Source organism: Peromyscus leucopus, chromosome 3 (genome assembly GCF_004664715.2).
Source record: "Peromyscus leucopus breed LL Stock chromosome 3, UCI_PerLeu_2.1, whole genome shotgun sequence".
In the NCBI taxonomy this organism is placed as follows: Eukaryota; Metazoa; Chordata; class Mammalia; order Rodentia; family Cricetidae; genus Peromyscus; species Peromyscus leucopus.
The window spans coordinates 48,832,158-48,856,583 of NC_051065.1; the positions used below are offsets into that span (position 1 = coordinate 48,832,158).

The 24,426-nt window shown below is 38.0% G+C and overlaps 1 protein-coding gene across 1 annotated transcript in view; it reads left to right on the forward strand.

Moving 5' to 3' along the window:
* The window catches only part of Kdm7a (lysine demethylase 7A), a 70,541-nt gene that overhangs the window by 31,221 nt on the left and 14,894 nt on the right, over positions 1 to 24,426 (forward strand). The window contains exons 3-11 of the mRNA XM_028889346.2: positions 4,186 to 4,303; positions 6,051 to 6,211; positions 7,937 to 8,078; positions 8,684 to 8,870; positions 9,992 to 10,154; positions 13,115 to 13,202; positions 14,362 to 14,468; positions 20,647 to 20,738; positions 23,297 to 23,386. Coding sequence (XP_028745179.1) covers positions 4,186 to 4,303; positions 6,051 to 6,211; positions 7,937 to 8,078; positions 8,684 to 8,870; positions 9,992 to 10,154; positions 13,115 to 13,202; positions 14,362 to 14,468; positions 20,647 to 20,738; positions 23,297 to 23,386 — 1,148 coding nt within the window. The remainder of the gene's footprint in view (positions 1 to 4,185; positions 4,304 to 6,050; positions 6,212 to 7,936; positions 8,079 to 8,683; positions 8,871 to 9,991; positions 10,155 to 13,114; positions 13,203 to 14,361; positions 14,469 to 20,646; positions 20,739 to 23,296; positions 23,387 to 24,426) is intronic.

The following is a 24,426-nucleotide window of genomic DNA, read 5'->3' on the forward strand; positions in this document are numbered from 1 at the left end:
TTAAATATTGTGTAGTTATTACTCAGAACTGTAGTTTGGACCCATAGCTATCAAATCACAAATTGAGTATACTTTACTGATTAATGTGCTCTGCAAAAATTAAAATAAAAAATGGAACATCTGGCTGGGCCTGGTGGTACATGTCTTTAATACTAGCACTTGGGAGGCAGAGGCAGGTGGATCTCTGTGAGTTCAAGACCAGCCTGCTCTCTGTAGTAAGTTCCAGGACAGTTAGTACTATGTAGCGAGACCCTGTCTCAAAGGGAGGAAAAGCAACATCATAGTTCACTTAGCAAATGGGCCGCTTTTTTTGTTGTTTTGTTTTTTTAATGATGATGCCTGTTAACACAGAGCCTTGAGCTAGGCTACCTGTATGGTAGGAATATGAATTATTCTCACTTTTCTTGAGGCTGTTTTGCAGTATATAACAAATATCTTTAAAATAGTGCTATTTGTATTAGTTTTTCTGTTGCTGTGATAAAATTCCATGACCAAGGCAACTTATGAAAGAAGGAGTTTAATTGGGTTTATGGTTCCAGACGGTTAGCATTTGTTGTGGTGGAGAGAACGCATGGCAGCGGGTGGCTGGGCCAGCAGCTGAGGCAGAGATAGTGCACTGGGAATGGTGGGAGGCTTGAAATAGTGACCTCCTCCTCCAAGACCACACCTCCTAATCCTTCCCAAACAGGCAACAACTGGGGACCAAGTATTCAAATATAGGAGCCTCTGGGGGCCATTCTCAGCCAAATCACCACACTTTATTCTAGCATTTCTTGAAATTTATATTGAGGAATTAATGACAGAAACAGATTTATGTTAATTACAATGTTATATGAAGAAAGATTGAGAACAAATGAAGTGATTGTCTTAGTTACGTTTCTACAATTGTGATGAAATAATATGACTAAAGCAATTTATGGAAGAAAGTATTTAATTTGCCTTACAGTTTCAAAGGATTAGGGTCCATGATGGTGGAGCAAAGGAACAGCTTAGAGCTCACATGTTGATTAACGACCATGGGGCAGAGAGAACATGTGTACTGGGAACTGCAGAGTCTTTTGGAACTTCAAAGCTTGTCCCCCAGTGAGACCTTCCAACAAGACCACGCATTTTCATCTTTCCCAGACAGTTCACTCACTGGGGACCAAGCATTCAAATGTATTTAGCCTCTGTGAACCATTCTCATTCAGACCACTACTGTGCGGTGGTGGCACATGGCTTTAATCCCAGCACTCGGGAGGCAGAGCCAGGCAGATCTCTGTGAGTTTAAGGCCAGCCTGGTCTACAGAGCGAGATTCAGGACAGGCACTGAAAACTACACATAGAAACCCTGTCTCGGAAAAACTAAAAAAAAAAAAAAAAAAAAAAAAAAAAAAAAAGAGAGAGAAAAAGAATCAAAAATAATTATAACACAGCACATCTACACTTTAAAATTGTCTGCTTTTAAATTGCTTTTGAATATTTAATAAGGAGAAAATGCTCATAAAACAAGAAAATAGTATAAAAACATGTGATACCAGATGGAAATAAATTTTATATCCATCTGTGTATAGTAGAGGAAAACCTACACTAAGATGCCCTTGAATTACAGGAATGGTTTTAAAGATTTGTTTTTAGTTTTATGTGTGTTTGTGTGTCTGTATATGTATGTGCACCTGTGTGGGTGCCTGAAGGGGCCAGAAAGGTCCCAGAGATCCACCTGATATAGGTGGTGGGAACTGAACTCCAGTGCCATGCAAGAGCAGCAAGTGTTCTTACCTGCCAAGCCATCTCCCTAGCCACTGTATGAATGGTCACAAATGAGAGAGAACGAAGCATAAGGCTACCTTAGTGGAATGTAATTTAAAAGTTTTCTTGGGAGATTTAAAGTGGGTGGGGTGGCACCGAACCTCCTCTGTATTGAAGATCTAGTCACAGTTAGTCACTTGGGAATCTTGTTTTAGACTCTAAGATATAAATAATTGTGATTTCTACATCTGTTGGTTATAATTGTGACCTTTATTTAGATGGGGATCCAGTGTTAAGATCTTGGTAAGGGAAGTATTTAAAATAACTTGAAATTAGGCTATGGTATAGCTCAGTTGGTAGAGCATGCATGAAGTCTAGAGGTTGATTCCCAGCACTACACAAAACTGGGTATGGTTGTGTGCTTACCATGCCTATAACCTAGCACTTCAGGAAGTGGTGTCTGGTTTATCAAAATGTAAGGTCGGGTAGCCTGGGCTACATGAGACCTTGCCTCAAAAATGATAAAATATCTTGAAATCACATGGTTGGTTTCTCTATAACATTTTGTTATGAAAATGTCCAAACAAATAGGAAAAGTTGAAGTAATTTTACAGCAAGTACCAATAAGTCTTCTCATACTATTATCATCTTCCATCACCTGCTTTACAAATCCTTATTTCTCCATGTAGTTGTATCACTGTCAATCATTCTTACTATTTAAATAATAATGTATTTCTAAGTAAGTTGCTGACATCAGTACCAGGAAGTGTGAATGATGGGAGTTTTAGACTTTAAAAAAGATTCTTTTAAAACTAAAAGCTGGCTGGGCAGTGGTGGCGCACGCCTTTAGTCCCAGCACTCAGGAGGCAGAGCCAGGAGGATCTCTGTGAGTTCGAGGCCAGCCTGGTCTCCAGAGCAAGTTCCAGGAATGGCGCAAAACTGCACAGAGAAACCCTGTCTCGAAAAACAAAAACAAAAAACAAAAAAAAAAAAACAAAAACAAAAACAAAAAAAAAACTAAAAGCTGTGGAGCCCCCTAGGACTGGACTAGGCCCTAGGCCCTCTGGATACGTGAGACAGTTTAGTTTGAACTGTTTGGGCGCTCCCCAGGCAGGGGGATTGAATCCATCCCTGGTGCATGGGCGTGCTTTTTGGAGACCAGTGCCTAGGGTGTGACACCTTATACAGGCTTGCTGCAGGGTGAAGGGGCTTGGACTTGCCTCAGCTGAGTGTGCAAGGCTCTGCTGACTCCCCATGGGAGACCTTGGCTTGGGAAATGTGGGGATGGGTTGTGGGGGGAAAGCTGGGGGGTGGGAAGAGGGAAAAGGGGGGATCTGGTTGGTATATAAAGTGAATAGAAAATTTCTTAATAAATAAACAAGCAAACAAATAAAAGAAAAAAAAAAGCCTGAAACTTATAATCTAAACAGAGACAGAAGGATTATGAGTTCCAGCATAGCTTGTGCTACATGGTCAGAGTCTTCCTGGAACACACACACACACACACACACACACACACACACACACACACACACACACACACACTGAATCACTTTGACATATGGTATCTCAGGTCAAATGAGCTTTAAGGCAGAGGAAGTTGATGGATGAACTAAGAATTAAATATGTCTCCTGATTTTCACTCTTAAGAAAGTGAAAAATCTAATCAAGATTATCTTCCCCACCACCCACACCCCTCAGCTTTTGAAACATAGGAATTTAGCATCTGAACTAACCTTGAAGTTTTTTTTTTTTTTGGTTTTTCGAGACAGGGTTTCTCTGTGTAGCTTTGCGCCTTCCTGAGTTCACTTGGTAGACAGCTGCCTCGAACTCACAGAGATCCGCCTAGCTCTGCTCCGATGCTGGAATTTAGCATCTGAACTAACGCTTGAAGTTTTTTTTTTTTTTTTTTAATCACAGCACTGGTCTTGCTTTAATTATGTCTTGGTGAACTGTCTCTGTTCTTAGTCAGTATAAATGTGCTTATTTGGAGACAAAATCCTTACATAAAAGAGAATAGTGTTATGATGTTGGAATGGATTTTTGATGAGTAATAAAATGCCATATCCTGAGAAGATAATTTGGATGATATGATTAATTGTAGTATGACTCAGTGTTTTAATAAACTAATTTAAAATAATTTAGAAATGTTATAGTATAGTTAAATGTGAGTAAATAAAAGACTTCATTTGCTGCTTTTAATTCTTTTATTTAATTTTTAAATTATTTTGATGAAATAATCAAAACCCACAGTTTAAAAACCCACAGTTAATTATTTATAATTACAACATTAGCTTTTGTAAAATTTTCTTTTGTGTCCTGGGAATGCATTAAAAACTTGAGCGTTTTCATTGTTCCTAGAGTTGTTCCTTCTGATTAGGTAGACTGTGACAGTGAGATAGTATAGTACTACCAGCCACCAAACTGTTTTCCTTTCCTGACTTTGTGTGGATTCAGTGAAGAAGAGGAGGAACTGGCACCGCCACGACTACACAGAAGTGGACGATGGCTCCAAACCTGTGCAGGCTGGAACTAGGGCCTTTGTGAAGGAGCTCCGTTCTCGAGTCTTCCCAAGGTATGGAACCTCGTCCTGGCTCAAACACGATTTAACAGCATGGGCTAATAAAGCATGGGCTAATTATCTCAAGTGGGCTTTTCAGATTTCGGTGGCACCATGCCATTGGTGTCAATTGGCTTTTCACTTTTTTCTGTAAAGGAAGTAGAAACTGTCAGGACATTACAAGTCATAGGAGTAACTATGCTTAGTTTCACGGAACTTAATGCATATGCCTACTGGGTCACCATGTAAACATAATTCATCCCCAGATTGAAATACACTGACGGAAGCAGTTTTCATTTCTGACTCCTTAGGATAATGTGGCCATGGTTTCTTTTTCTTTCTTCTCACTTTTCCCCGTTTTGCACCTGTTTTCTCAAATCACTGTATCAGTTCCCTGTGCTGGGGTCCACCAGACACATGCAGGGTCATTGCATCGCTTCTGATGGCATCAGGACTGAGCTGCCTGATTCTGAAAAATAATGGAGTATATTTGAGTTGTCTAGGCTAAGAGAGAGTCAAAGGCATTATAAAGCATTTAATCATGCTAATTCAGATCATTTCCTTCTCACTGCCTGACATCTCTTTAAAGAGATAATGCTTAGTAAGCTTTATACAAGATCATATCTCAGCTTGTTAAAGAGGGGAAGCACAATTTAAATTTAAATCACAGTATCACATTCAGTCTATTATGGAAATGAAAACCCTGAGATTTTTCCCTCTGTCTTTAAGATCTTTCTGCCCTGTTCACCACCTATTAGTCCTTAAACAGAAACATGATGACAAACCATCTACATTGCCTCCCTCAAGTCGGCTGAGAAATAGAAAACATATGAAACAGTGTTTCCACATGTTTTTGTTGAATTAAGAGTCTTGTTCTCAAGCTGTCAATTACCAGTTTCCAAATTGCAGGAGGAAGTTTGCTTGTTTTCCCTTTTACTGGACAATGATTGATTTATTTGGGGCCTAGCCCTAGATTTTTAGTCTGGGCCTGTTTACAGATCTCAGAGGTGTTTTATGCCCTCCCAGAAACCATCTATGCAAATTAGTATCTGTGGGTATATATTTTTCAGGGAGAGGACATACGGCTTTCACTTATTTAAAAGATTTGTGACCCTCAAATTATTAGTAATTCATACACTTTTCTGCCAACGTAAACACAGATGAGAATCTGTTAGAGCTGATCACAAATGCCCAGACTGTTACTGCTGTTAATTAAAGGGCTACTTTTAATTAATTCCATAAGCTTTTGATTATTTAAACTATAGTAAGATAACAGTAAGTATTGAATTAAATATAGTTGGTGTAATTTACATATTATATAAAATAAATTGAATAGGCTTTCCTAATTCCCTCTGTCAGGCTTAATGTCTTTTGAGCTTTTCTTTCTACATTGAAACATTTATGTTTATAGATGTATATATGTATAATTCTTTAAAAATGTGATTGTGTTATGAATGATATACAATTTACGTTTATGATCTATTTCATAGGTACCTTTTCATGTAAATATATGATTTGCCACACTGCCACACATAACTGTTATACTGCATCCAGTATTTTTCATTCCCATATGATCTATTATTTTATTTATTAAACATGAATTTTACTTTGAGGGTTCTATGAAAGTTTTAAGGCAAAGAATTAGGTTGAGAACCACTGATACAAATACTTCCACATTCTTTCTCCATGTTAACTCATTACCTCAGGACTTTTATGAAGAGCTTATCAATAAAAATAACATTTTATTCTTACGTTTTCTTAGTGCCGATGAAATCATTGTAAAGATGCATGGCAGTCAGCTGACACAAAGATACCTGGAGAAACATGGATTTGATGTTCCCATTATGGTCCCTAAATTAGATGACCTTGGACTCAGGCTCCCTTCACCTGCTTTTTCAGTGATGGATGTGGAACGTTATGTAGGTACGAAATTGGTTCCTTTAAGTACTTGCAAAAACATGGTAAAACTATAAATGATAGTGTCCTAAGAGTATTGATATGGAATGGAAAAATATCAGCTCTTTGTGCTGGATGCTTCCTATGGGTCAGGAAAAGTGAAATTCAGTAGTGCTTCTGTTGAGTGCAACTCCACAGACCTACAATGGTCAGAAAAGAATGAAACATTTTATCTCTTCTTATTATATCAGCCCATCCTACTACTCTCTTAGTTGTTAAATTTGATATTTGTGTAGAGAAAGTCATTGCTGAAGGACAGCCACAGATTCCAGGAAGACGTGAGAAACTGGGTAGGTTCTAATATCTGCAGAATGAGGGTATCAGTTCTGAGCCTAGTCTTTTGGATCCTGCTTCTTGACCTCCTGTCTCTTAGGAAGGGCTGTAAAAAGAGAAGGTTCAGTTCAAACATGCACTTATGTTAATGACTTGGTCAGTAATCACCATTTAATGATGCCTGGACTGACTTGTGATTTTGAGACCCAAGAAAGTAAGAAACATGGCAAAAATTACCAGTTGCTAGATTCTTGGCATTTTCATTCCTTTTATTTATTCTCATTATAAAGTTTATAGATAAAGCTGGCAATATGTACATGCCGTTTGCTAACAAAGGGTAGGTGTTATTTGAGAATCAGAACCCAAATCTACATTATCTCAGAATTATGTGTCCACTACTATACATTATTTCCTTGGCATGTCATATTGAAGAACTTGCCCCTTTATTCATTTTCATTGATAATTGTTTCATTTAGAAAAATCCAGTTAAATGCCCTGACTTAAACATTTGTGTAAATTTAAATATATGATAAACTAGGGAATAAGACTTAGATTTAACTTAAACCTAATTGCCTGTAAAGTAAATGGTTAGTGTAACTTAATTATAGGAAAAGTTGTTCAAACTGCTTTATGCACTAACTTTTAGTACTGCAAAGTTCTTCAGTTAAAATAACAGTAGTAGAACTATTATGTTTTATGTGAAAATAAGGAAATCTGAGGCAATTATTTTTAGTGTATATGACATTACATTGACTTACAAGAGCGGAACACTTCCATTTTCTGTTTCAGATTGATTAACTGTTGCCATATTTTGAATTGCAACTCATTCTGTGATCCATTGTAAAAGGCGTTTTGCTTCCTAGGTGGTGCTGCAGAAGTCTGCAAGCAGTACCTTGTGGTTTTATAGGGAAAACTGTAAGGTAATCACAACTCAGAATCTGAGCATTCAGGCTGCACTATATGAATTGGCTTTTGCTGGATAACCACTGCTCTGCAAGGAGAACATTAGAAGACATGACCAGTGGAGCAAAGTCATGTGTCCTGATGACATGTTTGCTAATAACCCAGTGCCCTCCTTTTTAAAGCAACAGAGTTAGACTCTTAAGCATTATAGAAATTAAAGGCAAAAGCCAATCTGCTCTTTTATCCATGAGGAGATTGAAACCCAGGAAGCAGTGGACAGTTTTCATATCCCAGCTTATTGTTTTTTTTTTTGTTGTTGTTGTTATGAGCTACCCACAAGAAATCAGTGACACATAGAAGGCTTAGTAAATTATATGTTTTCACAATCGATGTTAATTCTATGCAGTTTTATAGTTGGCTTAGTTATCATAATAAGCAAATATGGATTTTAGTATTTTTGTTTAGAGTGTCTATGCAGCTTTTAAGGTCAATAATAGACTAATTTTTTCTCTGCAGGTGGTGACAAAGTGATAGATGTCATCGATGTGGCAAGGCAGGCAGACAGCAAAATGACACTTCACAATTATGTTCAATACTTCATGAATCCTAACAGACCAAAAGTCTTAAATGTGATCAGCCTTGAATTTTCAGATACAAAGTGAGTATCTCTGGACAGTTTGCTTAGCATTCTCAATTTTAGCTAAGTGTAGTTTAATGATAATTTTATTCTAATGAGCATGATTGTGACTTTGATAGCTATCCATTAGAAGCAGTGAATACTAAATTTTGCTTTGCCAGGCTCACAGAATATTTAGAAACAAGATATAGCTGGCATAGTGGTGCACAACTTTAATCCCAGCACTCAGGAATCAGAGGCAGGAGGACCTCTGTGAGTTCAAGGCCAGCCTGATTCCAGGACAGCCAAGGCCACACAGTGAGACCATGTCTTAGAGAGAGACAGAGACAGAGAGAGAGAGAGAGAGAGAGAGAGAAGATATAAAATGTATTTTAAATGCTTAAGTATTGTTAATGTTGAGTTCCTTTTAATTGCTTGGTTTGGGTTGATATGGGAAGAATAGTTTTAGGAAGTCTTTAGCCGGGTGGTGGTGGCAGCAGCGCATGCCTTTAATCCCAGCACTCGGGAGGCAGAGGCAGACATTTGAAGCCAGCCTGGGCTACAGAGTGAGTTCCAGGACAAAAAAAGTCTTTAATTTATACTAGATTGGTATGTATATATGTTTTGTTTTGTTTTTCTTTTTTAAGGATGTCTGAATTGGTGGAGGTCCCTGACATAGCCAGAAAACTTTCCTGGGTGGAAAATTACTGGCCAGATGACTCAGTCTTCCCTAAGCCCTTTGTCCAGAAATACTGCTTAATGGGAGTTCAAGATAGCTATACAGATTTCCACATTGACTTTGGTGGGACTTCTGTCTGGTACCATGTCCTTTGGGTAAGAATAGGGTATTTCTTACTTCCTTATTAATAAAAACATGCCTTATTTTTCTGATAGGACATTCATTTGCTCTATGTAACATTTGTAAACATTTAAATATTTTTCTGCTTCGTAAACATTTTATGCCTTGGTGCTTTCTTTTTTCTTTTCTTTTTTTTAATTTCAAGTCATAGAAAAGTCATGAGTTATTTAGACTCCTTTTTTACTTCTATATTTTAAGTTGATTTCTGTTAGCCTTTTGTCTCCTTTTCTCTTCTGAGTCAGTTTGCATTAATCTCTGAACCAAATGACTAAGAAGAAGCAAAATGATGGTGATGATTACTTCTGGCCTTAAGATGAGAATGAGAAAACAAGTTTTATAAATCACAGACGTCTATAAAATTACTAATTCTTTTAGTGTTTATTTGTTCTGCTTTATCTAGAACTGCATTGCCTAATAAACATTAGCCTTTGTGGCTAGATTTAAATAATTTAAATTTAGTATAATTAAAAATTGAGTTGTTCATTCACACTAGCCATATTACCTATAGCTAATGACTTCTAGACTGGAGAGATAACACAATTAAAAAATAAAAAGAACTTTCCATCACTATTGAATTACATGGTACCTGGCCCAGAACCAGATCTGATTCAGATTCCTGTGTCTATGCAGTACTCTGGACTAGAGCTGATGCTGTGTCCTTGAGATCTGGTCTTTTTCTCTGAGGATGCCAAGAGTTCACTAAAGGAAGTTTATTCACAGGTTTTTAAATCTCTAAGAATCTACCTTAAGTTACCTATAAGATCTTTATGGTTCTGAAGATGAAGTATGAGAGATGATTGTGCTGTGACCTGGAGGCTGTAACATAATTGACTTCTGTTTGTGGTTCTTTATCTTCTTCCCTTGTGGTGCTTTCTTTGATAGGATTATTGACTGTCAGTTGGAGGTGGGAGGAGTTTTAGTTCCTGTGAACTTGCTGATTAGAGAATTAGCTGCTGATCAGATATGTGACATTTTTTGAACCTAAACAGTATCTTATTAAGTTTAATTTAAATCCTTTTATTGGGATATTGTACTAGTGTAAGCCATCCTGAGAATGGCTTTTCTTTTTCAAAGTAGTATGATTACTTCCTTCTAGGGTGAGAAGATTTTTTATTTGATAAAGCCAACAAATGAAAATTTGGCACTCTATGAATCTTGGAGTTCATCTGTGACCCAGAGTGAGGTGTTCTTTGGAGATAAAGTAGATAAATGCTACAAATGTGTGGTAAAGCAGGGACATACCTTATTTGTTCCTACAGGTAAGGTTTTAATTTCATCCCCTACTTCTGTGGTTGATTGTTGAGGGCTGGGCTGATCCAAGGCCCTGGTGCATGGAAAATGAACACAGTTCCTGGTCTAAAACCAGGAACATGCTTGGCAGAGCCAGTAATAGCCTGGGGCTAGGGCCTTGGGAGCTTTTCCCTGAAGCCCTGATGTATGGAGAAGAAACAGTTTCTTCCATAAAACTAGGAACATGCTTGACAGAGCCAGTAATGGCCTGGGGCTGGGACCTTGGGGGAGTTGCTTCAGATCTTGAGAAGCCAACTCTTGACACCTTACAAGGCTGTGGTTATCAGTCCCAAGGCTGCTTGGTGTTTTGTCTATAAAGCTCTTGAGATAACCCTGTGTTCTCCCTATGCAACATTGTTTGATTACCTTTCCACTGACTTTGTTCTACTGTATGATAGTTTCTGCTGACTTGCTGTACTTCTTAATAAGCTTGTTTGGCATAAGACACAGCTTGTACAAGATCTCTTGACCTCACATTTTCTGTTTTCTTTACCTTATCTCTTGGCCACTCCCAACCCTGTCATTGAAGAACCACTTGCTGGTCTAGGTTAGTTGATAGTGAGTCACTTGGAGTCAGCTTATAATTAGAACCAGCTTTAGCTTTAACACATTGTTAAATAAAACAGCTTTTATGGCCTTACCTAAGAAGGACTAAGAACTTTTTACTTGATTGTTCCTCAGAAGACTTGTTTAATGATTTTTAATAGATTAGTATGATCACACAACCATCACAGCCATCTAAGTGGAGAACCATTCCATTATGTCCAGAAGAAACTCCATACCTTTTAGCAGATACTGCCATTCCCCACTCCCTGGACCCACTGTAACTACTGATATACTTTCTATGCATTTCCTGTTTGGACACTTAATATTTTCCTTTTGTGTCTAGTCTCTTCCCTCTATTTTTCTCTCTTCCCTTCTGGTTTTTTTTGTTTGTTTGTTTGTTTGTTTGGGTTTTGGACACGGGGTCTCATAGCTCATTCTGGCCTGTAACTCACTGTGTAGCTGAAAATAACCTCGAACTCCTGATTCTCTTGACTCTCCTGAGTGATGAGATTGTAGGCATGTGCTATCATCCCCAGCTGTGAGTAACTTCTTTTACTTACCATAATATTTACTTGGCTTATCTATGCCATAGCACACATGAATGCTTAATCTTTTTTTTAGCCTAACAATATTCCTTTGCAGGATATACCATAGTTTGCTTACCCATTCATTAGTTGATGGACATTTGGGTTGTTACCACTTTGTGATTTTATGAATAGTGCTGTTTTGAACAATTGTACAAACTTTTATGTGGAGGCATATTTTTGTTTATTTCTTTGAAGTATGTAACAAATTGCTTTGTTTCATTACTTAATGATGCATAATTCTTTGAGGACTACTAAACTTCTTTATACTGTATACTGTAAATATAAGTATTGATATGTTGGTTGGCAGTGTGAGTGAATATGCAGGCTATACTCTCTGGGCCCATGGTTTTGAGAACAGTGTTCCTTTGGCTTGGGTGACCTAATGGTTATAGAGTTTATAGGACTGTTACTACATGTTCTGCTTTTCTACCTTGCCTCTGGTATAGAATAATTAAGCTTGAGTAAATTAATCATTATCTAGAAGTATTAGGATTTATGTCTAGCTTTTGAAAGGCTACATTTAAGTCTCCTAGTGGTATTTATTATAATTTTTCCATTGTAACCTTTTTAAAATCAAATTGAAGTCATAGATTCTTGAACATCCTACCTAAATAACTTCTAATAAAGTCAATTTAGTGGCCTACTGTAGTGTGTAAGGAAGAAGTTAAAAGATTAATTTATGAAGATATGCTGTTTTTCTATGTGCGTGTACTCACAGCAACATTAGTCATGAGTCTGTAAACCAGTACATGTGAGCTAGGGATGGCTGCAATTCATCAGCATTGGTGTAGCTTGGGGTCTGTCCAGCTTCATGGGAGCATAGGGATCACCAGGAGGGCTTGGTAAACCACAGACTTCTGGGCCTCCTTCTTAAGGCTCTCATTCAGTGCATGTAGGATGGGCCTAAGAGTTTGCATCTCTAACAGGTTGCTGACTGATGGTGCTAGTTTGAGGACTGCATTGGCACAGTCATTGCTCTAATCAGTGGGATTTTTTCCCAAAATGATTAGCAACTTTCTAAACAAACTATGCTATAGTTTTCTTTAATGTATAGAGAGTAGTTGTATTCAGTGCCAAAACCATGTATAAGTACATTGTTTAAATAATGATTTTAGTTTCTAGTCCTGCTTTATATTGAACATACTTTGTTACCTATATGAATGCCCAGCAGAATTTATATTTTTATGTCTTTGTGTTCAGTCTCCTAACATTTAAAAAGTTAGATATCTTCTCTTAGAAATGTCTCTCATTTTGAAAACACCCTAATGGAAATAAAATATTTAATCATCAGCATTTAATGTACATAGGCCCAGTTTCCCACCCATTTAAATGTGGGTGAGCTGCCTTTCCTACTGCTGGAGCAGGGTGTCACATGATTTCCCTGATCTTTCCCTGCATATTCTTTCATGATGACACTTGTGAAGCAGATTGCTCTGCCAATCTTACATTCATTATGGAAAATGTTATTTCCTAATTCAAACAAGATTTGACTGGCCTCAGAATAAAATCTTCCATTGTAAAGGTGTTTTTTTGTTTGTTTTAATTTTAAAAAGGAAGTATTGATGGTCACAACCCCAAATCTGTGCTTTCCCCTCAGTCTCAGCACACAGCCTAGCATGTTATTAGCTTTTACTAACTACTTAAGTGGATGAGTCAGATAGTTGTACTAAGCACTAACTTCTTTAGTGCTGGGATATGAAGTAAAGTGATGTCGGTTATTTGAGTTATGTACTTCACAGGTAGAATAGCATCTGTTTAGTTTAGAAATTGAAGCATCATTGATCTGTGTGTTTCAGGGTGGATTCATGCTGTGCTCACTTCTCAGGACTGTATGGCTTTTGGGGGTAACTTTCTGCACAACCTCAACATTGGCATGCAGCTCAGGTTTGTGTCATCAATATTGAAAGGAACTTTTATTATTAATTAGAACATTTGTGCTGATTTCTTATAAAAAAAGTTACAATATTTTTCGATCTTGTAGAGATATAGGCCTTGGGGAATGATTAGGAACTTTTTAACAAAAATATTTTAAAAACATTATTTGAAGGATCCTTTCCAATCTAAAGTAAATTGATAACTTATGAAATATGATACATCCCACATCAAAATTTTGTAAAATGTATATGCTTTTCTTAGTCTATAAACTAGTGTTATGAAAATGAATTAATCAGATTTGTGTACAGCCTGTAGAGCTGGAACAATTCTTATGTCAGGATTGCTATTAGAACGCCTTTGAATTTTGTTGTAGGTAAAGGATGGACAGTTATTCTCCTATTGATGAGATCTGGCCTTCGTGCTAACTTTGTGCCTTCACTGTACTTAGAAAGGGTTAGGGTTAGCCACATTCCATATGGCCAGCATGCTTCCTGATGGACACTGCATGCGGACTGAGAAAAGGGAAATGCCTTGGGAGGCTGTGTATCATTGGGATTTCCCAAAAGTGGTGACTCTTGCAACTCTGCATGTGCACGGGAGCCCTGGATGCTTTGTCTTTGCGATTAGCAAAGGAGCTGGTGGCTCTTACAGAGGACCAGGCTCTAAGCTGTGGTAGGTCGTGTGTCGTCTACCAGGTATAAGCTGTAATCTTTTTGTACCTCAGCTATTTCTGGAAGACTTTGACTGGAGACCAATATTGTACAAACTGTGGTCCCCATCTTTATACCTTGACTAATACCAAGTATGGTCTTGATCTTGAATGCTTGGTAGAGCCTTCAGAGAACGTGGATGGGGGGTTGCAGTATTGTCCAACACATGGAACTGATCTTAAAAACTATTTTATTAGTGGAACCCTCATGGAATCCTCTTTTGTTAAAATTAGGATACAGATCCTAAGACATGATCTTTTACAGTACCCAGTGTAATTCTTAAGTAGATTAGCAAATTTATTAAAGTCAGAACCTGCATAAGATCACAGTTCAGTGTTGTTGAAAAATGGTGTTGTTAAGGAAACATCTATATCATGGCCTGTTTATTTTCAGTTGATTACCTTCATTTAACTTTGAAATCTAATATTAATACCATTCTTTAAATTTTTTTCATTTAGGTGTTATGAGATGGAGAAAAGACTAAAAACACCAGATCTTTTCAAATTCCCTTTCTTTGAAGCCATATGCTGGTTTGTAGCCAAAAGTTTGCTGGAAACCCTGAAAGGTAATGAGTGATTTGTACACTCTGTTGTGTGTAAGATGTGTTTGCAAATTCCTTCATGCAGACCCTTTGCTAGATGTCACCCTCACTTTTAAAATTATTTTATTTCTACTTTAATTACGTGTATGTATGGGGGTTGGGGGCACACATGCTGAGAACGCAGGTCCTCTGCAAGAACAATACATGCTCTTACCTTTAACATCTCTCCAGTCTGGCTTCCCCTTTTAAAAAAGTGTGTGTTTCTTTCCCCTTCCCCTGTAAGAATCGTTTTTAGCGATTAGAGCAGTCATTCTCAACCTTCTAATGCTGTGACCCTTTAATACAGTGCCTCTTGTTGTGGTGACCCCAACCATAAAATTATTTCATTGCTACTTCTTACTGTAATTTTGTTACTGTTATGAATCATAATGTAAATATCTGGTATGTGACCCCAAAGGGGTCATGACCCACAGGTTGAGAACCACTGAGGTAGAGTATCTAGTCTACAGCTATCCCTTCCGTATTCTTAGACATCAAGTACTATATACATATTATTGGAACATAGCCATTTCATTCAGTGAGTGAGTGGCCTGCACACATTTTAGTGCCTTGCTCTCAAAAATGTAGCTTGTGTCACTAGACAGACTGTTACATAACACTTGTTCTGAGATGTTCTTAAAAAATTAGAGGGGTGGGGGATAGGCATGGTGGCACACGCCTTTAACCCCAGTACTCAGGAGGCAGAGGTAGGCAGATCTGAGTTGAGGTCAGTGGTGTACATAATGAGTCCCAGGCCCACTGGGGTTATGTAGTGAGACCTCTATCTCAATAAACTTTAAAAAAAGAAAAAGAAAATAGGGGAATGATTTATGTGTTCTGAATCATTAAATGTTTGTGCCATCAGTCAACATTATGACCATTAGGCTAGCCATTTAATTCACATGTTAGCATATAAACCCAACTGAAGAAAAACATTTTTAGCTGGGCCTGGTGGCACAGACCTATAATTCCACTCCGCTATTTGAGTGGCTATGACAGGAGGATTACAAGTTCGAGAACAGCCTGGGAAACTTGGTGAGACCTTGTCTCAAAGTAAGAGGGCTGGATACTATAGCCCATTGATAAGCAGGCGTGAGGCGGACACACACACACACACACACACACACACACACACACAGTTTTAAAGAATCCATTTATAGCTGGGCGGTGGTGGCACACGCCTTTAATTCCAGCACTCGGGAGGCAGAGGCAGGCCAATCTCTGTGAGTTCGAGGCCAGCCTGGACTACAGAGAGAGTTCCAGGAAAGTCGCAAAGCTACACAGAGAAACTCTGTCTCAAAAAACAAAAACAAAAAAAAAAAACAAAAAAAAAAAAAGAATTCATTTATATTTAGACTTGAAGATTTTTTTTACATGGTACAATTTCAGATTTTGATATTTTTGTATTTTGACTTAATGTTTCAGCAGTCAAGTTGGAGACTGAATGGAACTTCATCCATTTTCTCCCTTTCATTCTCTGTGCTAGGGAGAATATAATTTCTTGTTTTTCTAATTAGTTTGCAAATGGTGATACTCTTTAAATATTTATTTTTTTTTAATTTTATGTGTGTGAATGTTTGTCTGTATGTGTTTGTGTACTATGTGCACCTGGTACAAGAAGGGGGCATGAGATTGCTCAGAACTGGAGTTACAGGTAGTTGTGGGCCACTCTTTTTGTTAGGGTTTCTTTTTTTGTTTTGTTTTTTTGTTTTTTGATACAGGGTTTCTCTGTGTAGCTTTAGTGCCTTTCCTGGATCTTGCTCTGTAGACCAGGCTGGCCTTGAACTCACAAAGATTCGCCTGCCTCTGCCTCCCAAGTGCTGGGATCAAAGGTGTGAGTCACCACCACCCGGCTAGTTAGGGTTTTTATTGCTGTGAAGAGACATCATGACCAGAGCAACTCTTATGAGGAAAACATTTAATTAGGGCTGGTTTACATTTCAGAAATTTAGTCCATTATTGTCATGGTGGGAAGCATGGCGGCATGTAGGTAGACATGGTGCTGGAAAGGTAGCTGAGAGTTCTGGATCTTCAGGCAGCAGGAAGAGAGAGAGAGAGAGAGAGAGAGAGAGAGAAGAGAGAGAGAGAGAGAGAGAGAGAGAGAGAGAGAGAGAGAGAGAGACTGAGCCTGGCTTAATCTTCGGAAACTTCAAAGCCCACTCCCAGTGGCACACTTCCTTCCACAAAGCCACACCATTCCAACAAAAACAAAACACGCTCACAACACACCCCTAATAGCGCCACTCCTTATGAACCTATGGGAGCCACTTTTTATTCAAACCACCACAGCCACTATGTGAGTAATGGGAACTGAACCTGGGTCCTCTGCAACAACAGCAAGTGCTGTTAAACTGCTTTGCCATGTCTAGTCCCAGATGATGATACTATTACAGTTAGCTCTCAGGAAAACAGATGTAGAGATATATAGTGGTCTAGAGTCTAGACATTTATTTCTTTATCCATTTAATAGTTTATAAGAAGAAAAGGTGAAATGAAAAAAAGTAACAACCTAAAGATTATTTTTAGTATGGTGTATGTATATACACACACAGAGAGAGAGAGAGAGAGAGAGAGAGAGAGGAGAGAGAGAGGGAGGGAGGGAGGGAGGGACAGAGAGACAGAGTAAATTCTGGGGTCAGAGAGGAGAGGGAGGGAGGGAGGGAGGGAGACAGAGACAGAGTAGAACTCTGGGGTCATTTCCTTCCAAAGAAAAAAAGGGGCCCAGCAGAGACGGCTCAGTGTTAAGGTGCTTGCTGTAAGTTTGACCACCTGAGTTTGAACCCTGGAACCACATAGGAGTGAAAGGAAAGAACCAATTCTACATTTGTCCTCTGAGCTCCCACACATACAAAATGATAGAAAACAAAACAAAAAACATTATAAAGACACCACCTTATTTTGAATGGAAGGTGAGAACAATGAATCCTTGCAGTGCAGTGTCAGGAGAGAGGCTGTGACGTTTTAGAAGTGTGTGTATGATGGGTTAAGGTTCTCCAGATGAGGAAGACCATACAACAGGAACAACCTGTGCTCTAGAAATGAGTCCTTAGTATGAATCCATGACTCTGTCAAGTATTGTTCTTGGCTGAAGGGATGGAAGTGGATTGCAGAGTTGCACCCATTTCTCAGTGACCAGGTTTTGTTGTTGATTTTTCCCTTGAACATAGTTTCCAAGTTTAAGTCTAAAACAGCGGGAAGATGTATCACACATGTGTAAAAAATATCTATAAATGTCTTTGTTTTGGAAACACAGTCTGATTCCTGAACTCTTCCTGATAAGAGACTGGAAGTTTTACACTTGGTTGGTAGTACTTTTTCTTGCCTCTTTTCTCTTACTCTGACTCGGGGACATCAAGTTAATATCATCTGGTTAGCTAGATGAAGCTCTACTAATTCATATTTATTCTGTCTGTTTCTGTCTGCCCACATCCCTACAAATCTTTGCCACTCAGAAGCCCACTAACCTTTTAGAATAAAATAGAAATTTATCTGAAAGATGAAATTTGTTACTCATTAAATTATGGCACTGATTTATTCTTAGAAATAACTAGTATTTTGTCATATCACATAAAAATTCAGAAATACTGAGGTCTAGACATTCATTATTGAGCCCCCCCCTCACTTTTCTTTTTTTTTTTTTTTTTTAGATAGGGTGAGTATGTAGCGTTGGCTAGCCTGGAACTTACTGTGTAGACTAGGCTGGCTCGAACTCACAGAGATTGGCTTGCCTCTGCCTTCTCACTGCTGGGATTAAAAGCGTGTGTCACCACATCTGGCCTGTCACTGGGTTTTCTAAAGAATGATCATGGAGCATTTGTTTCCATCTTCTGTAATATCTTTTGAAGTTTTGTAAAACCTTGCACTTACAGATCTTGATAGATTTATTCCTAGGTACTTTTCATTTTAGTGCTTTTTAAAAAATAGCATACTGTTGTATATTATTATTCCCATGGTGGGTTCATGTAAAATTGCTATTTTCATATTTCATAATGGTCAAATACTGACAACTCCCATATGGTTCAGCCTAATAATAGCAATGAGATGGTAGAGTCAAACCCAGGACCTTGTGCATACTAGGCAAGTGTTTTACCACTAAGCTACAATCCCAGCTCTGAAATAGACTTTTCTGTTTGTTTTGTTTTTTTGAGATGGTTTCTCTGTGCCACTGTGGCTGTCCTGGAACTCACTCTGTAGACAAGGCTGTCCTCAAATTCACAGGGATCCGCCTGCCTCTGCCTCCCAAGTGCTGGGATTAAAGGTATGTGCCACCACCATCTGGCTACACCAGCATTTTTTTTTTCTTTTTTTTGTTTTTTGAGACAGGGTTTCTCTGTGTATTTTTGCGCCTTTCCTGGAACTCGCTTTGAAGACCAGGCTAGCCTCGAACTCACAGAGATCCTCCTGCCTCTGCCTCCCGAGTGCTGGGATTAAAGGCGTGCGCCACCACCGCCCGGCTACACCAGCATTTTTCAAAGCATCAATTAAGTTGTTTTTGTTTGAGTAGCCATTACCTGAGTAATAGCCTTCTTTAAACTAGGTACACACATGTGTATATGTTGGCCATTATCATAGACATTCATGCAAGAAAAATCTTGGTACCATCCCTACCGTATAATTAAGTTACATCTTCCACCTCTTCTATAGTTAACTACTGTCTTGACTTTTGCAATGATCCTTTTTTTTTTTTTAAGTCTCACCAGTATTATTTCCATTTAAAACATGGGTGGTGAAACTAATACTTTCTATTTGTAAATTTCATATAATTTCAGGGCTGGAGAGATGGCTCAGAGGTTACAGAGCACTGGCTGCTCTTCCAAAGGCCCTGAGTTCAATTCCCAGCAACCACATGGTGGTTCACTACCATCTGTAATGAGATCTGGTGCCCTTTTCTGGCCTGCAGGGATGCGTGCAGACAGAACACTGTACATAATAAATAAAGAAATCTTTAAAAATAATTCATATACTTTCAAACTGATATTATCATGTGGACTTTAAAATTATATTTTATCTATTTTGGTATGGGAGGGTTGTGAGTCTGCCACTGCATGTGTGTCTATGTGTCTGAATGTGTATGCATGCATGCGAGTGTCCTCAGAGACCAGAAGAGGGCATCAGATTCCTTGGCCCTGGAGTTAGAGGTAGTTCTAAGCAGTCTGATGTGGTACAGAGAACTGAAACTCAGTCGTGTAAGAGTAGCAAGTGCTCTTAACTGCTAGGCTATCTCTCTGGTCCCAGTGGTTTAAAAAAAAAAAATCTTAGTTTGTATGTTTCTTAACATCTGTAATTTTTAATTTCTAAACATTTGTTTTCTGTTACTGTTATCTATGTTGTTGATTTCTAGCTTAATTGCATTTTGAACATATAAGTGATTCAGATCATTGTATATTTATTGACGCCTCTTTATGGTCCTGCAATGCAGATGATGTGCTGAGTATGTCTGAAAAAATGTGCATTTTGCAATTCCCAGGTGCAGTATCCTATTTATGACTGTTGAACCAAATTTTATACAGCTTGAGTTGAATTAGCTCCCTGTTTTTTCCAGTCCACTCTGTGTTTACTGGTTTTGCTAGCAATGTCCCACTGTGATTGTGCAATTGCTTATTGTATTTTGTGTTTTGTCTTGCTTTTTATATTTCACGCTTGTTAGTGTGCAAATTTTAAATGTTTTTCTAGTGAATTGAAATTTTGAACTTATTGAAATGATGCTTTATTAATAATAGTATATTACTACAGCTATCTGAACTTTATTTTCAAAACTTGACATCTTTTTCCCACTGTTTTAAACTTTCCTGTATTTTTATATGCTTAATATAAGCATTTACTATCGTTACATTTTTTAAAAAAGATTTATTTATTATGTGTATAGTATTCTGTCTGCATATGTTTGCACGCCAGAAGAGGGCACCAGATCTCATTGCAGATGGTTGTGAGCCACCGTGTGGTTCCTGGGAGTTGAACTTAGGACCTCTGGAAGAGCAGTCAGTGCTCTTAACCACTGAGCTATCTGTATTATTACATTTAATGTAGTTCTGTTTATTTTTCTTTCTTGCCTTTTGAATTGATTATTTCCTGTGCTGTGGTGTTGTTAAGTTTAATACTTGATACTTGAGATATCCTTTTGTAAACTTTTAATTTCCTTCTCTCCCTTACTTCATCCCAACAGAACTGAAAGAAGATGGGTTCCAGCCTCAAACTTACTTAGTACAGGGAGTGAAAGCACTCCATACTGCTTTAAAAGTATGGATGAAAAAAGAAGTAAGTTGTTTTTGCTGATTTTGTTTTGTGTGTAGGGGGGGGGGAGGGGGGGTAAGATCATGAAAACAGTACTTTTGTTGTGTGGACAGCATTCATGTGCCAGTTGTAAAAGGAATGGAAATTGTATTTTACATACTGTTTGTACTCTGACATATTATATACAGATGTACTGATTCTGATTAGAGAATAAAGAACTTTGGCTTTTGTTCTTGAAAAAACAAAATGCAAGTATATTTAAGACACTGACTAGAAAACAGACATGCTGATACAGAGTAACAAGCCATGTTGAGCTCTTAGCATGTCAAGCACTGTGCTTTGTCTTTACCTGTGTGACCTTGTTTAGTCTTCAGAGTGACTGTGTGGGGCCTGAGTGCTGCTGGTGTTCCCATTTAAGTAACTTTCCCAAGAGAACTGTTAAGGCTAGGATAAAAAGTTGGACTCTTAAGATTGCAAGTCTCTGCTTTTTACCACCGTGGTAGGTTTATATAAAATGGACGTAAAGGAAGGGACAAGACTCTTTAATTTGTGGTTCATTTGTTGCAGTTGTCTCAGGCTTTTTCTGAGAGTTCATCCAAATCTGCATTTGGAGTTAGTGTTTACTCTTACTTCCCTTATGCTTCTGCAGCACATTCTTATGCACTTAGACCTAAAACTAAGGTGTGTGATGTATGCATGTTTCCTTCACTAAGTGTTTGAACTCTTACTTCAACCCCATGGAGCTTCACATGTAAGAATAAATAATATGAATGATATATATGTGTGCTAATGATTTCCAGATCCCTGATACCCATTTAAAATAAAATTCTTGCTATTAATGGAATTAGTGCTATTAATGAGAGCCAGTGAGAAACTCAATGTCTATGAAGCACCTGCTGTGTAAGCCTGAGAACAGTTCGATCCTGGGGACCAGTGTAGAGGTGGAAGGAAACGCCACAAAGTTGTTCTTTGACCTCCACTTATGTGCTTTGGTGTGTGTACACCTCTCTCTCTCTCTCTCTCTCTCTCTCTCTCTCTCTCTCTCTCTCTCTCACACACACACACACACACACACACACACACACACACACACACACACCCCTTCTCCCTCATCATCATCATCATCATAAATTTTTAAAAGGAGATACTGGGATACAAGTACTAGGCTATGGTCCAGGCCATTTTATGTTCCATTTTACTTTAGGATTAGTGCTACAAATCTATCAGGGCAAGGTGCTATAGAAACACCAGTAAAGACAAGACATGCCTTCCATTGTCAGATTTTATCATGTGTATGAGGAGGAAAAGCCCAAGTAAGTCAATAGCTGTGTAACATGATGAAACATAAGCTGTGGAAATTGTGTACCTCTGTCTCCTGGTAGAGGCTTTGGATGGCTGCTTCTCAATTGTGTGTTAGTATTGCCTTGAACTTCTAAAAAATAGTCCCTGCATCTTACTCAGAATTATGGTTTTAATAGCTCTGGAGTAGAATTAATCCTAAAAGCATCCTACATGATTTCTGTGCATAGTAAACTTTTATCACAAGTATGATTAGACATTGGAAATAGTGTATTTCCAAACATATCTATATTTTTAGTAAATTTGTTCAAAGAGAGGAGGCAGTTCAGTATACTGGTTGAAACTTTGGATTCTGGAATCAGATATTTAGACTCAGATCTCATTTCCGCTAGTAAGCTGTGTCATTCTGGACATATTACCTAACGTCAGTGTCTCAGTTCTCTCAGTTGTAATATGGCAGTGATCATCAGAACCTAGAAAAGTTGAGCACCCCCAATCTGAACTCTGAAACATCTCTAGTCCCAAATATGTCAAGTGAGGAATCTCCAGCCAGAAGTATGTGTCATCCTGATATTGAGGGGATTAAATGAGTTCATGCTTACCAAGTGTACTTAACAGTATCAGAACACAGAGTTAGCACTATTCCATGTTCTTGTTGCTAACTAATTTGTTCCAGCAAGTTATATACTAAAAACAAGTCGGCTCTAAAGCAAAAATGGAAACTAGTATGTGTCTGAAAATTGAATGTTCTTAGACACAGAGAGTAGTATTTGTAAATAGACATAAAAATAGTAGTATTAGTTTGTAGTTAGCAAATATGCTCACTTGCCAATTCATTTCTTGTTCCTGTTAATGGTGTCTTTTTCTCATTTGCTTTTGATTATTAAACTTTTAACTCAAATTTATTCAAATTATACTTTCCATGAAAAACAAGGATTACTTAGTACCAGTGTTCCCTGTAAAAATCCTTATATATTTTGAATTAAATGTTAGGCTTAATTTCTTTATTAGTAGTTGTATTTAGAATCACAGTGGGATTTGAGATTTAGAGTGCATTATAAATAACATTCACTGTAAGACAAATCCATTTTAGACTTGAAAATAAGAGGATTTTATTTGATAATGTGGATCTCCTTAGGTGACATTCCACCAAGTATGTAAACTCTTGAGAATGGCTCAACATTATCAGCAGTGTCTTTAAAATATAGAGAACCTTATAAAGTAAATTGGGTTTAAATATTTAAGTGACTTTCTTTTTCTTATCTTTATTACTCCAAATACAGCTTGTATCTGAACATGCCTTTGAAATTCCAGACAATGTTAGACCTGGACATCTTATTAAGGAACTTTCTAAAGTAATTCGAGCAATAGAGGTAAGAATAGAAGTTAGGTGTTTGCTTGCTGTTTCTTGAGAAGAATGGATCTGCCACCATGCTGTAAATATTGAAAGCACTTACACATGTGAAGGAATAGAATGGGCTGAGTTAGCTTTACGGCTTTTAGGCTTCTAATGTCTTTTTTTTTTTTTTAAACTGAGGACCGAACCCAGAGCCTTGTGCTTGCTAGGCAAGCACTCTACCACTGAGCTAAATCCCCAACCCAGCTTCTAATGTCTTACAGAGAAATATAGAGTATTGCATTGTAATAAAATAACAAAGAGGTAGTTCCAGTTACTGTAAATTCTTTAAGTTCCTCCAAAAGTTCGTGCAGAAGTCATGATGTTTAGACCTATGTAGTTTCAATTACCTAGAGATGAATGTATGTGAAGTAATTAGAGGAGGGGATAAAACAGTAAAGTGAGTGAAACTGTGTTGGAAAGAATATTAGGGAATCCCTTGGCCAAAAGTACTGGTGGAGCAACTTGAGAAGTCAATGCCTTTGATAAAAACCCATATATGTGGTAAAGTGTTTTAATTATTAAAGAGCTGATGTTGGTATTGAAAAAAGGGGGTTTTCGCTGGGCGGTGGTGGCGCACGCCTTTAATCCCAGCACTCGGGAGGCAGAGGCAGGCGGATCTTTGCGAGTTCGAGGCCAGCCTGGGCTACCAAGTGAGTTCCAGGAAAGGCGCAAAGCTACACAGAGAAACCCTGTCTCGAAAAACCAAAAAAAAAGAAAAAAAAAAAAAGAAAAAAGGGGGTTTTCATTAAAGTAGTTCTTCAGGAAAGTAACTTGCTTAGTGTGTAGTTTAAAATAAGAGGAAATTCTCTGGAGGAATGGAGGCCCCCTGGTAATTACATTAGATAATTTACATTTACACCTAGTAATTTACATAAGTCCTAATCTTACATTGGGACTGTGTTTGTAGAATGGAAAGAGAAGCTGGAAACATGGTTCAGCAGTAACAGGCTAGGGTCACAACGTGATGTCAAGAATGGAAAGCAGTATACATCTAAGAAAATTAATGTCTTTTTG